Raw genomic sequence first — 12,692 nt, forward strand, 5'->3', positions numbered from 1 at the left:
TTTTACTGACCCTGCCTTTTATTTGCATGTTTTACAAACTGAATTCAAATTATTGTTGAAAAGAGAAACATGTTGTCAAAACTTTTTGATTTGCACTCAGGACAAACATCCCACCTCTAATTGCCCTTGTTCAGGGGGCATTTAAGAGTCAACCACATTGTTGTGGGGCTGGAGTCACATGTAGGCCAGACCAGGTAAGGATGGCAAATTTCCTTCATTAGTGAACCAGATGGTTTTTTACAACAATTGGTAATGGTTTCATGGTCACCATCAGACTTTTAACTCCAGATTTTTCTTGGACTCAAATTCCACCATCTGCCATAGGATTTGAACACAGGTCCACAGAAGATTACCCTGGGTGTCTGGAATACTAGTCCAGTGACAATACCACTATGCTACCACCTCCCCCTGTATTTGATCTGATGAGCGCACAACAAAAAGGTTCAGCAACATGTATCCCTTTTCAGCAATATTCAAATTCTGTACTACCAAGCAACTGTATGGATTCAAATTCTCAAACTACCATCCTCTGGATGATCAATCCAGGCCTCTGGATTACTAATTCAGTAAGGCATTTTTTTAGTCATTGATGGGATTTGGGTGTCGCTGGCTAGACCAGCATTTATTGCCCATCCCTAATTGCCCTTGAGAAGGTGGTGGTGAGCTGCCTTCTTCAACTGCTGCAGTCCATGTGGTGTAGGTACACCCATTGTGCTGTTAGGGAAAGACTTCCAGGATTTTGACCCAGCAACAGTGATGAAAGGGCGATATATTTCCAAGTCAGAATGGTAAGTGGTTTGGAGGAAAACTTCCAGTGGTGGTGTTCCCATGTATCTGCTGCCCTTGTCTTTTTAGATGGTAGTGGTTGTGTGTTTGGAAGGTGCTGTTTAAGGAGCCTTGATGAGTTTCTGCAGTGCATTTTGTAGATGGTACACACCACGTGTTGGTGGTGAAGGGAGTGAATGTTTGTGAATGAAGTACCAATCAAGCAGGCTGCTTTGTCCTGGATGGTGTCAAGCTTCTTGACTATGCTTGGAGCTGCACTCATCCAGGCAAGTGGAGAGTATTCCATCACACTCCTGACTTGTGCCTTGTACATGGTGCACAGATTTTGGGGGTCAGGAGGTGAGTTACTTGCTGCAGAACTCCCAGCCAATGACCTGCTCTTGTCCAAGTCTTGCTGCATTTGGACATGGACTGCTTCAGTATCTGAAGAGTCGCGAATGGTGCTGAACATTATGCAATCATCAGCAAACATCCCCACTTCCGACCTTATGATGAAAGGAATGTCATTGATGAAGCAGCTGAAGATGGACCTGCCTAGGACATCACCGTGAGGGACTCCTGCAGTGACGTCCTGGAGCTGAGATGATTGGCCTCCAACAACCACAACCATCTTCCTTTGTGCTGGATATGACTCCAACCAGGTAATCCCTACACTACCCCAAACCTGCATTGTGCCCTTCTACATTGTGCATGATACACATTACCTGCTGTAGGTGGAAAGCTCTCAATGCAACAGGTCAGAGAATTTAAATTCCATTGTCATGACACAGGAATGATGCCAACCTCATCCATGTCATTTTTGTGGGTTCCTGCCTGGACTAAGAGAAGGATAATCAGAGGAAGTAGGGATTACAGGTTGCTGCCAGCCCAGAAACATCCCAGTGCTTCCAGAAAGATCAATTGGAATTTGTAAATGTGTGTAAGGAGAAGTATAATGTTGCATGCGTTACTATATACCAAGTGTATGTCACTCTATGCGTTTCTGCATGTAATTGTGAGTGCTTGTCAGTTAGTGCATTCTGGTATATACTGAGTGTGCATAATGGCTGTATTCCTAAATGTACTGTGTGCACATCATTGTTTGCATTCCTGTATATATTGAGCATGTATATAATTAAATATGTCCCTATTTATGTTGAAAACTTGAAATAATCAGCTAAGTAAGCAGAAACAAAAATACACGGCCATGTGAACACATTTTATTCAAGTTCCCTAATTTTATTTTTACAAAACAATGTACGCCTTAGAAACATGATGACATTGTGACAATACAGAGATGGTGAAAAACAAGATATTGGACATAAATAAAATTAACAAAAATGCTTGGAAGATTTCCGGGGTGGGGAAACCATAATAAAGTGTAGAAATAGCACAATACATTTCGCAATACAGTTATTGTAAGCAGACGCTTGGTATCTGGATCACTGCATTGGCCCTCCAGTTCTAGGAGTAGTCCCTAATTTAACCATTTTCTGAACCTTAATGAACCTAAGATTGCATTGGAGAATGTTGGGCTGCATGGAATGCAAATATGGAGTCAGTCTCCAGACTCCATGCCCAATAATACTATACACCCATCACCTTGCCCCCACTACGTTACTGCCAGCATTAAGCCTTACATTCCTCTCTAGTGAGGCTGAGGAATGCTCACTCCCCAAGAGCAAAAAAAGAGGAAAAGGGACAAAGTAATCTGTGCCCCCAGGTTTCTACCCACTTTGCTTCGCTCTGGGATTTTCCAGGATTTTTCCAAGGGTGAGTCTATAGCTCCAACCAGATGGAGCAAAACCATGTTAATAACAGGAAAGGCATTCCCAAGCTTCCTGCCACATTTTCCTCATCGAACATGTGTGGACCACCCTGGTCAGATTGCGTGATCACGGAGAAGGTGGCACTAAGAAGGCAAATTCCTTCTTAGGGGGGGGCTGAAGAAGATCTTCAAGCCTGGAGGCTTTCTGGCTTCAGTTTTTGGATAGAAGCCAGAAAACCACATTGCAACAGTGTCTGGATTGCCATCCTTCCCTCGGCTCCTGGTACCGAGTGTTGCCAGGCCCCTTCTAGTTATAGTTAAAATAATCTTAAAGTCACAAGTGGACTGAACTATCACAAACATTTTCAATGTGAAGCATGAATACATAAAGGTTCACAAACATATTGTACTAGCGCATTAAACACTTCCATTCAGAGAACTGAAGCAGCTGGTTACAGCTTTGCAAAAATGACGGTCTCTAAGGCAATCCCAAAGGAGATCCAAGAATGTCTTTGCTGCCCTTGCAAGTCCAGGTCACTGGCACTGATTTTAGTGTTTACTTTTAAATACAAACAGAACCACTGCGAGCTCTCTCCATTATTACTGTATCCTTTCATTTGCTTTGAATATTCTACATTCATCTTGTAATCTAAAACCACTGGTTGGCCCCCTGCTGGCTCCTTATGTTATGACTATTTTACTTCATTACATACATATAAACATAAGAAATAGGAACAGGAGTAGACCATTTGGCCCCTCGAGCCTGCTCTGCTATTCAATAAGATCATGGCCAATCTGCTTGTGTTTCAATTTCCACATTCCCATCTAACCCCGATAACCTTTGATTCCCTTGCCTAACAAGAATCTATCTACCTCCACCTCAAAAATATTCAATGACCCCGCCTCCTCCATCTTCTGAGGCAGAGTTCCAAAGTCGCACACCTCTCTGCGAGAAAAGGTTTCTCCTCATCTCTGTCCTAAAAGGACGACCCCTAATTTTAAGCAGAGCCCTCTAGTTCTGGACTCACCCACAAGAGGAAACATCCTTTTCTTGTCCACCTTGTCAAGGCCATTTAGGATCTTATATGCTTAATCAGTCACTTTTCTAAACTCCAGTGGAAACGAGTCACGTCTGTCCAACCTTTCTTCATAAGACAAACCAATCATTCCAGGTATTAATCTACTAAACCTCCTCTGAACCTCCTCCAACGCATTTACATCCTTCCTTAAATAAGGTGACCAAGGGCAGAATATTGCCATTGGCGTGTGGGGATGGGCCTGACACGCCGACACCTAAAATGACTTGCGATGATAACGAGCGTGTGTCCCGACATCATCGCGCGTCATGTCGATATTTCGTTCGGCGGGCGCGCACTGGAGGTGGCTGCGCACCTGCTGAACTGTCAACACCTATTAAGGCCATTAAAAAGAGCAATTTAAGTTGTTAGCAATACTGCCCGTCCAACCTTAAGGTTGGCAGGAGGCAGACGAAGAGCCCAAGCGGCTTTTGTGTTTTTCAGGAAACCTCATCCACGGGTGGGTTGAGGCTTCCTGAAGATTTCATAAAATAATTAATTAAATTTTGCAAAATTCACAAACATGTCCCAGCTCATGTGACACTGTCACATGAGCTGGGACATGTTTAAATGATTTTTTACTTCCTTCATTAAAAAGTTTTATTATCAACTTAATCTCCCTGAGGCAGCTCCATGCCTCAGGGAGATTGTTGTGGTCTACCACACACGTGCGAAAGAATGCAGGCCCTGACTCTCCTGTGGGACTCCTCTCGTCACATCCTGCCAAACTGAAAAATACCCATTTATGCAAACCCTCTGCTTTCTGCCAGCCAGCCAATCTTCTATCCATGCTAATATGTTAGCCCCTACACCATGAGCTTTTATTTTCCTTAATAACCTCTCATATTGGTGTCACTGGCAATGCCAGCATTTATTGCTCATCTCTAATGAAGGCTGGATCATTGAATTTAATCAAGGGTGAGTGAGATAGATTTTTGATAGACCAGGGAGTCGAGGGTAAAGTGTCATGGCGGAGTAGGTGGGGAGGGTGGCAACAGGCAGGAAAGTGGAGTTAAGACCGCAACCAGATCAGCCATGATCTTATCGAATGGCAAAGCAGACTCAATGGGCTGAATGGCCCAAGCCTGCTCCTAAGTCTTGTGTTCCTAAACAACTTTACACCGTAAATATCTTAGCCATATTGATGACTAAGGTCCCAGTTTCCATTCCAAGCCTCGGCTACATTAGTTAATGTCAGATTGGGCACGTGGTGCAGATCCTTTAGCTGACCTCCCTGACCCTGAGGTTGGGAAACAAGTCAAGGTAACCAGAACCACAGAGTTTAAAGGGACAGAATGAGACCACTTGATCCATTGTGTTTGCATTGGTTCTTTGTTAAAGCAATCTCAAACTATTCCTACTGTCCTACTCTCTTCCTGCAACTTTGCATCTTACCCTGCAATCAAATAGCCAACCAATTTTCCCTTAAAACCTACAAAATGGAGTCTGCCTCAACCATTCCCTGTGCATTCCAGGCTCAATTATTTTTCTCTATAAAGGAACTTATTTTCTCTCTCCCCTTAGTTACAATTTTAAATTGATAATCCCTTGTCATAAGAATATAAGAAACATAAGAAATAGGAACAGGTGTAGACCATTCGGCCCCTCAAGCCTGCTCTGCCATTCAATAAGGTCATGGCTGATCTGCTTGTGTTTCGATTTCCATAACTCCATCTACTCCCGATAACCTTTGATTCCCTTGCCCAACATGAATCTATCTCCTTCTCCCGCCTCCACCAACTTCTGAGGCAGAGGGTTCCAAAGTCGCGCAACCCTCAGAGAGAAAAAATTCTCCTCATCTCTGTCCTATAAGGGTGACCCCTAATTTTAAAATAATGCCCCCTAGTTCTGGAATCACCCACAAGAGGAAACATCCTTTCCACATCCACCTTCTCAAGACCATTCAGAATCTTGTATACTTCAATCAAATCACCCCTCACTCTTCACAAGGCATATGAAATGCTCTCCTTCATTGGCAGTGGTGTAGAATATAAAAGTAAGGATATAATGTTGGAATTGTATAAAACACTGGTGAGGTCACAACTGGAGTATTGTGTGCAGTTCTGGTCACCACATTACAGGCAGGATGTAATAGCTCTGGAGAGAGTGCAGAGGAGGTTTACAAGAATGTTGCCAGGGTTAGAAAAGTGTAGCTACGAGGAGAGATTGGATAGGTTGGGGTTATTTTCCCTGGAACAAAGAAGGCTGAGAGGTGACTTGATTGAGGTGTACAAAATTATGAGGGGAATAGATAGAGTGGACAGGATAAAATGGTTTCCTTTGACGGAGGATGCTAGAACCAGGAGGCATAGATTCAAGATAAGTGGCAGAAGGCATAGGGGGCACATGAGGAAGAACGTTTTTATGCAGAGGGTAGTGGGTGTCTAGAATTCGCTGCTCAAGTTGGTGGTAGAGGCAGAAACTTTAAACTCTTTTAAAAAGTGCCTGGATCTGCACCTAAAGTGCTGTAAGCTGCAGGGCTATGGGCCGAGTGCAGGAAGGTGGGATTAGAAAGGGCACCTGGGTGTCCTCAGACTGGCATGGACAAGGTGGGCTGAATGGCCTCCTTCTGTGCTGTATCATTTCTATAGTTCTATGGTTCTTCTAAACATCAGCGGAAACAAGCCCAGTCAGTCCAATCTTTCCTAATAAAACAACCTTCTCTTACCACCCAGAGGAAATAGCCTTTCACTATTCACAGCAGCAATTCACTATATTAAGGCTGAACCAGGCTGTTTGGAACCTTGGGGTCTTGTTTGACTCTGAGATGGGCTTCCGAGCCCATATCTGCATCGTCACTACCTCGTCTGACTCTGCCTCTGCCTCATCTGCTGCTGAAACCCTTGTCCATGCCTTTGATATCTCTAGACTTAATTATTAAAAAGCACTTCTGACTGCCTGTCATGTTCTACCCTCCATAAACTTGGGCCATCCAAAGCTCTGCTGCCCATTTTTCTAACTTGCACCAAGCTCCATTCACCCAGCACCCCTGAACTCACTGACCTACAATGGCTTCAGTTAAGCAACGCCTCCAATGTAAAATGTTTACCCTTATTTTTAAATCCCTCCATGGCCTCACCACTCACTATCTCTAGTCTCTTCAAATCCCACAACCTTGCTAAATATCTGCAGTCCTCTAATTCTGGTCTCAGTGTCAAATTTTGCTTTAAAATATTCCTGAGATGCACCTTGAGTGGTTTTATTAAATTAAAGGCGCAATAAAAATGCAAGCTGTTGTTATTCTTGGTCTATCAAAAATCTTCACAATTTTAAAAACTGTAATTTCAAAGAACCTCTATTAGCTTTCCTCTTGCTCTTCACTGTTTAATGGAAATAATTCTAGAATCTGAGATCTCTCTTGTAAAGAAAATATCATTTTTTCCAATATTACTGTGGGATAATGTGAAGCAGGCTTTGGGGGCTGTGTGTGTGTGTGTGTGTGTGTTTGTGTGACTAATTTAATTAAACTGAAGACAGTCAGACTGAAAGGTTCAAATCATAAAAGGGTTAGGTGTAATGTAGGCATTTTGAAGTGGAGGTGAACAAGCTAAGATGGGAACAAAAGTAAATATGACATGAATAGGAATTTGCATTAGGAGATAAATAAGGAGTTGAATTTTTAACTGTTGAATTTCAAAGAGAAATAAAAGGAAGTTTTACAACTGGCAAAGATCATAAACAAATAAAGCAAAGTTATTAAGTTTATTTTTCCTGAAAGTAGTAGCTATAAAGACAACATGAAAGATTTTTATATTCTGGAAATAGTAACTTCCAAAGAAAGTTATGAACAATGGGTTTAAAGATGAAAGTGAAAAAAACATTTTTAAGGAAAGATTGAAAGTTGCCTGAAAGTGGCCATGTGCTATCTTGAAGAGTGTGCTGTGCGAGGACAGATCTGGAAAGTAAGCAGCCTGTGGCCACCCCAGAGAAGTGTTTGTTTGTTTTCCAGAAAGCAAGATTTTGTTACAATCATTTGATTTCCAGTGTCAAGTAAGAGAGAGAGAGAAGCTCATATGAAATACCTCCCCATAGCAACAGTGGGTGCCTTGAGGTAATGTTACTGGATTTTTTTTAGATTAAGAATCCATAGGGACTGTTGCCTGAAAAGGGTGTTTATTTGTCTAGTCTAGTGAAATAGAAATCTTTTGGGAAATGTTATAAGACTAAATTTAACTGTGTAACTGTAATTTTGTATGTTTAAGTTTTTCTTTTCTTTAGTTGATAAATGTTTTAATTTAATATTTAAAATTTCCAGAAGTGGTAGTGGAATCTTTACTTGTGGCTTCACTACCTTCTCATAATAAACTGCAAATCGTTGTGATAGCTTGACCAAGTTTCCCTTTGGGATTTGGTCAGCCCGACAATTACCACCTGCTATATCATAACACTCTTCATAATTATAGTTTGTTATCATGTTGGTGATTCTCTATGAAGTTTCACATATAATCTGTGCATAGTATTCCAACTGTAACTTGGAGTGCCTTGCATAAATGTATTACTTCTTTTCACTTGTATGTCCATATCTATAAAGCCTGAAAGTACTCTGATTATAAAAACTTTGAGGAACACAATGGGAAACCACCTCAGCTACTATTCCCCAGTAAGTAGTTCATTTGTCTCATATGTCAGGCTTGAGATTGTTCTGTCTTGTGACAGGTCCTATGTACAGTTGGATAGTACCCAGTACAGCAAAGGAGGCCATTCAGCCCATTGTGTCTGTGCCAGCTCGCTGAACATGCAATTCACATAGTGCCATTCCTTCATCTTCTCCCTGTGACCCTGCACATTCTTCCTTTTCAGAAAATAATCCATTTCCCTCTTGAATGGTCGATTGAACCTTCCTCCACCTCACTCACAGACAACATACTCCAGATCCTAGCCAGTCTCAGAAACGAAGGCTTGATGATTGGTGTTGGGGTCATGATCCAGCACTGATGAATCTGTTTTGGTGAGATTACTCATGATCAAGATAAATGTAGTTAGCATGAAATATTTCCAGGTCAGTTATAATTCAGAGCAAATGCTGGGTAAGCTCCCCTCAGCTTTTCCTGAACAATAGGTCCTAAACCCTACTTTAAAAAAGTGCACCTACTTGCCCCACTGTCACATGTCTACATTCTTGTCTGACTATGATTACTCAATGTGAGCAGAGTTCCTGAGTTCCTTTGGTTTCGTGCTATGCTAGAGCTTAAATTAAGACTACTTAAATTGATTTCATGCAAGTCCTTAACAGAGTGTGGAAACTTTAGTTTCATCAGTCTGGATTTAAACCCAAGTCTCAAAAGAGAAATGGCAGTGTACTAACCCATTCCTTAGTGTTACAATATAATGTTGAGTTAGAGAAATGTATTGACCCTGCATAATTCTACGACATAGTAATTAAAGTATAATATTGGCAGAGGTTGCATCTGAAGGAAAGTTTACTCAACATCTCTGATAGTCATTTTCTCCACTGTGTAAGGCTTTTTCAGGTTTCACTTCAGCTTCTGCAGTGCTTGCCCCCATTCTTCTTGTAACGTTGCCCATTTTCTCACAACCTTGGAGTCCACCCATTGCTTTCGGATGCATGCCCAAGGCTGCTTTATCTGCGCATCACAACACATTGGTAGCATTATGAAGCTCACAACTAGGAATTCAAACAATTCTCAAATTAACATGAAACATGAATGGAAAGTAAGAATAATATTGAATTGTTCCGAACCTGTCAAAAGGATTTTGTGTTGGTCCTGCTGCAGTCTTGTCTGTGCACCCAAAGCTGCCAACTAACATTGAAACAAGCTGTTAGAACTCACAAAAAGGAGACAAGTTTCCCAGAACAAATAGGACACCAGAACTACTGGCAATCCTGCTTCTAGATATATATATCTTCTTACATTCGAGTCCTGACAGTGCTGCAGCATATAATGAAACATTTGCTTGTTGGATGAATTTTTGATATTCAAAACGTTAACAAGCTTGAAAAAAGTTTCCAATAATCTACCAAACAAAAGTAACAGAGGCAGAGAATTACCATTAGATATTATGATGGGAGAGATAGTGTACTGAGGGGTTGAACTTTAATAGGAAAGTTAATGCACTGGAAGGCAAATATTCATGATCAGCTTCCAACATTATGAATGTTTCTGCTTGGGAGCCCATCATTTTGGGGTCAATGGAATCTAGCATGCTGCTGCAGTATTTAAAGAATTGTAGCAGCTTAAAGAAAGCACCAGACTTAAATTAATACAGGCAACAGGTTAAAAGTATATGGAGTGAATATATGAATTTAACGCCCTGCCTCAAGTTGTATATGAAGGTGGGGGGCATTTAATTGGGCAGAAGGGTGCCAGGTGGGGACCCTGCTGCCTTCCCATCTGTCCCATTTAAGTCTGGGGCAGGAAGGCTCGCGGACAGCCTTCCCACACCACCACCAATTGGTGCTCTTTAGTGGGCAACTAATGCCCACCACCAGTGGCAGGCAGGACAGTTGCCCTCTGGGAGCCTGAAAAGCAAACCCTGTACTGTTTGCTTGCAGGTTCCTGGGGGTGCTCCCTTGTTCAAATGCACTTAATGCCTGATTGAGGGACCCAGCATTGGGAAGGGGGCGTTTGGGACGGGGGACAGGGTGCTTGCCGCTGAGAGCCACCCATCCCACCCCTGCCCTTGCTGCTGACCCCCACATGGTACCCATCCTGCCTTCACTCACCTGTGGCTGGGCCCCTCACTGACCCTGCGTCCCTCGTTTGATCCTGGGCCTCCGGTGGGTGCATTACCTGATGCTGCCACCACTCCCCCAGTGGCGTTGCCTGCAATGCAGCGCAGCCGTCCTCTGCTTGGCTCAGTCATTGATCCTGGGGAAGACCAGCCGCTGGCCACTTTATTGGCACTTGGCATTGCAGGCCTTCCCCAAAGGAATTTACGCGCAGCTCTCACCAGCTCTCCAGCTGGCAGTCAGGGCCCCCACATGGATTAATTACCACCCATGAAGTTAAAAAACTGCCTAGAAAGTCTGCAGAAAGGTCCATAATGGAGGCATGAAGCTGCCAAAGTGCTTGTGCAGAAAGTTAGGTGGAGGAGGGAAGCACTGTTTGCCTCAGAAGGAAGCAGGCTCCTAAGGAGACCATCACAGTAAAACGGGTTGGCAGGTACGATACTTGGCCAGCAATGTGCGTTTGTTAAACTGGCCCCATGATACCTGTTAGAGTTCTAGAAAGTTTAGACACAGTTAAGTCTTTCAGAAATGCAGGCACACAGTTTGATCATTGTTTATTGTTAACTGTCTGGCACATGCTCTCTGACTACAATGACGTATGTACAGGTTTATATTGCTCCTTGTCTTTTGGTCATGTAGAGCTGGCAACTGTTGGGCAAAGGCGGTTGCATATTTAGTGACATATGGTTTGTGAATGTTATTGTGAATGTGAAGACATGCTAAATAAATCAAAGCCTCTATTTTTAAACTTTATTTTGTCCCTGGCTGTTAAGGCTGCGTTGCTGGTTAGTCTCAACATCTTGACTAACTGACAAATTCCAACAGTTTAAAGGCAGTTTTGTTAGCTATTCCCAAGACACGTACATAATGAGGGCACTGGTTCTTGTTTTGTGCTGACGTCTGTCTCTCTCTGGACTGACAAGCCCGTGTTTGAGTATTCTGTAACTCACCTGCTTCTCAGACCGTTTCTGGCAGGTAACCTGATGTATTCCCTGGTCATCTTGGAGGCTACTGCATTAAAAGGATGCACTTACATCAAGTCCACAGCACAGAAACAGACCATTCAGCCCAACAAGTCCATGTCAGTGTTTATGCTCCCCATGAGCCTCCTCCAACCCCAAGTCCTCTCGCCCTATTCCCCTCATTTGTTTATCCAGCTTTCCCTTAAATGCATCTATGATGTTCACCTCAACCATGCCATGCACTAGTGAATTCCGGATTCTCACCACAAAAGATATTTCTCCCGATCTGGATTTATTAGTGACTATCTTACACTGCTGGCCCGCTCCTTCCACATGAGGCACTCCATCCATTTCACTTAACCTTGTGCAGCTTGTGACAAAATTTAGATTTAAGTCATGCCTATTGCAAATCAGTTTGAACACTCTTCCCAGTGCCAGTTACATCACTGTAATTACCAACATTGTTGCCAGTGTTGCACAATGACACTTTCGAAAAGAATTCAACAAGAAAGCATTGCAACAGTGCAATGATTATAAAATACCAAAGAATGAGAGTGTTTCCATTGTATTAGGTTCAAGTTACAGTTACATTGATAGGCTCATTATGTCTGTTGTATAACATCATTGATACATTGCTAATTTTCATAAATTGACCTATGATCTTGTAAATATGTAAATAATGTGGAAATCTGCTGTTTGTATTGTTATGATCCACAGCTGAAGCTACCTCTGGACAAGTGTGATCCCAGAGTGGAACCCAGCTTGATAGATCCTAACTTTTATTTCTTTGTTTAGATACGTGGAGAGGGGCTACTGAACAGAGTCACCGGAGTCAGCTAATGAGCTTTTAACAAAAGTATAAAACATTTATTAAACAAGAAAAGATGAACTATATTAAAATACTTCTTCACCCACAACTATACATATACAGGTATTTACAGATTTGTAAGGATAACACAGGTTACAAAAGGTCTCTTATACTCTAATGTTCACAGGAAGTGCAGTCCATTTAAACCAATTGGCCACCTGTGGTCAGACACACCACACTCTGAAACCAAGTGACAGAGGCCACCCCAGGCAGATGCTATGGATCTCTCTTCAACCCACACCCCCAGGTGCTTGTTAGACCGTGAGCCAACCAGTCTCACTGAATTCTGCAAGGGTTTCCAATCTCCACTTACCAAGAACTCGCCTTAGAATCTTCTTCCAAACCAACACTTTCTCTCAGATGCCTTCCGCAAGGGTTCACCTCCAGGGTCTCAAACTCTCCTTCCGATTTTTCTCTCCCCTGGGTCACTACATGCATTCAAGCTTTCTTCCATGCACTCCCTCTCACTGACTCAGCTGTCAACAGTATACCACTGCTTCACATGCCCATAGCAAAGAGTTACAGACCTTCAGATGCATCTTTGGACCTTCTGACTTCTCAC

General features: G+C 42.6%; 1 protein-coding gene across 2 annotated transcripts in view; it reads right to left on the reverse strand.

Annotated features, from left to right (window-relative positions):
- Nucleotides 1-7,949: 7,949 nt before the first annotated feature.
- The window catches only part of LOC121284458 (putative uncharacterized protein MYH16), a 56,811-nt gene continuing 52,068 nt past the window's right edge, over nt 7,950-12,692 (reverse strand). For both annotated transcript variants that reach the window (XM_041199942.1, XM_041199952.1), the window contains 2 exons: nt 9,311-9,371; nt 7,950-9,194 (listed from right to left, as the gene is read on the reverse strand). In XM_041199942.1, coding sequence (XP_041055876.1) covers nt 9,034-9,194; nt 9,311-9,371 — 222 coding nt within the window. In that variant the 3' untranslated portion in view covers nt 7,950-9,033. The remainder of the gene's footprint in view (nt 9,195-9,310; nt 9,372-12,692) is intronic.

Source organism: Carcharodon carcharias, chromosome 1 (genome assembly GCF_017639515.1).
Source record: "Carcharodon carcharias isolate sCarCar2 chromosome 1, sCarCar2.pri, whole genome shotgun sequence".
In the NCBI taxonomy this organism is placed as follows: Eukaryota; Metazoa; Chordata; class Chondrichthyes; order Lamniformes; family Lamnidae; genus Carcharodon; species Carcharodon carcharias.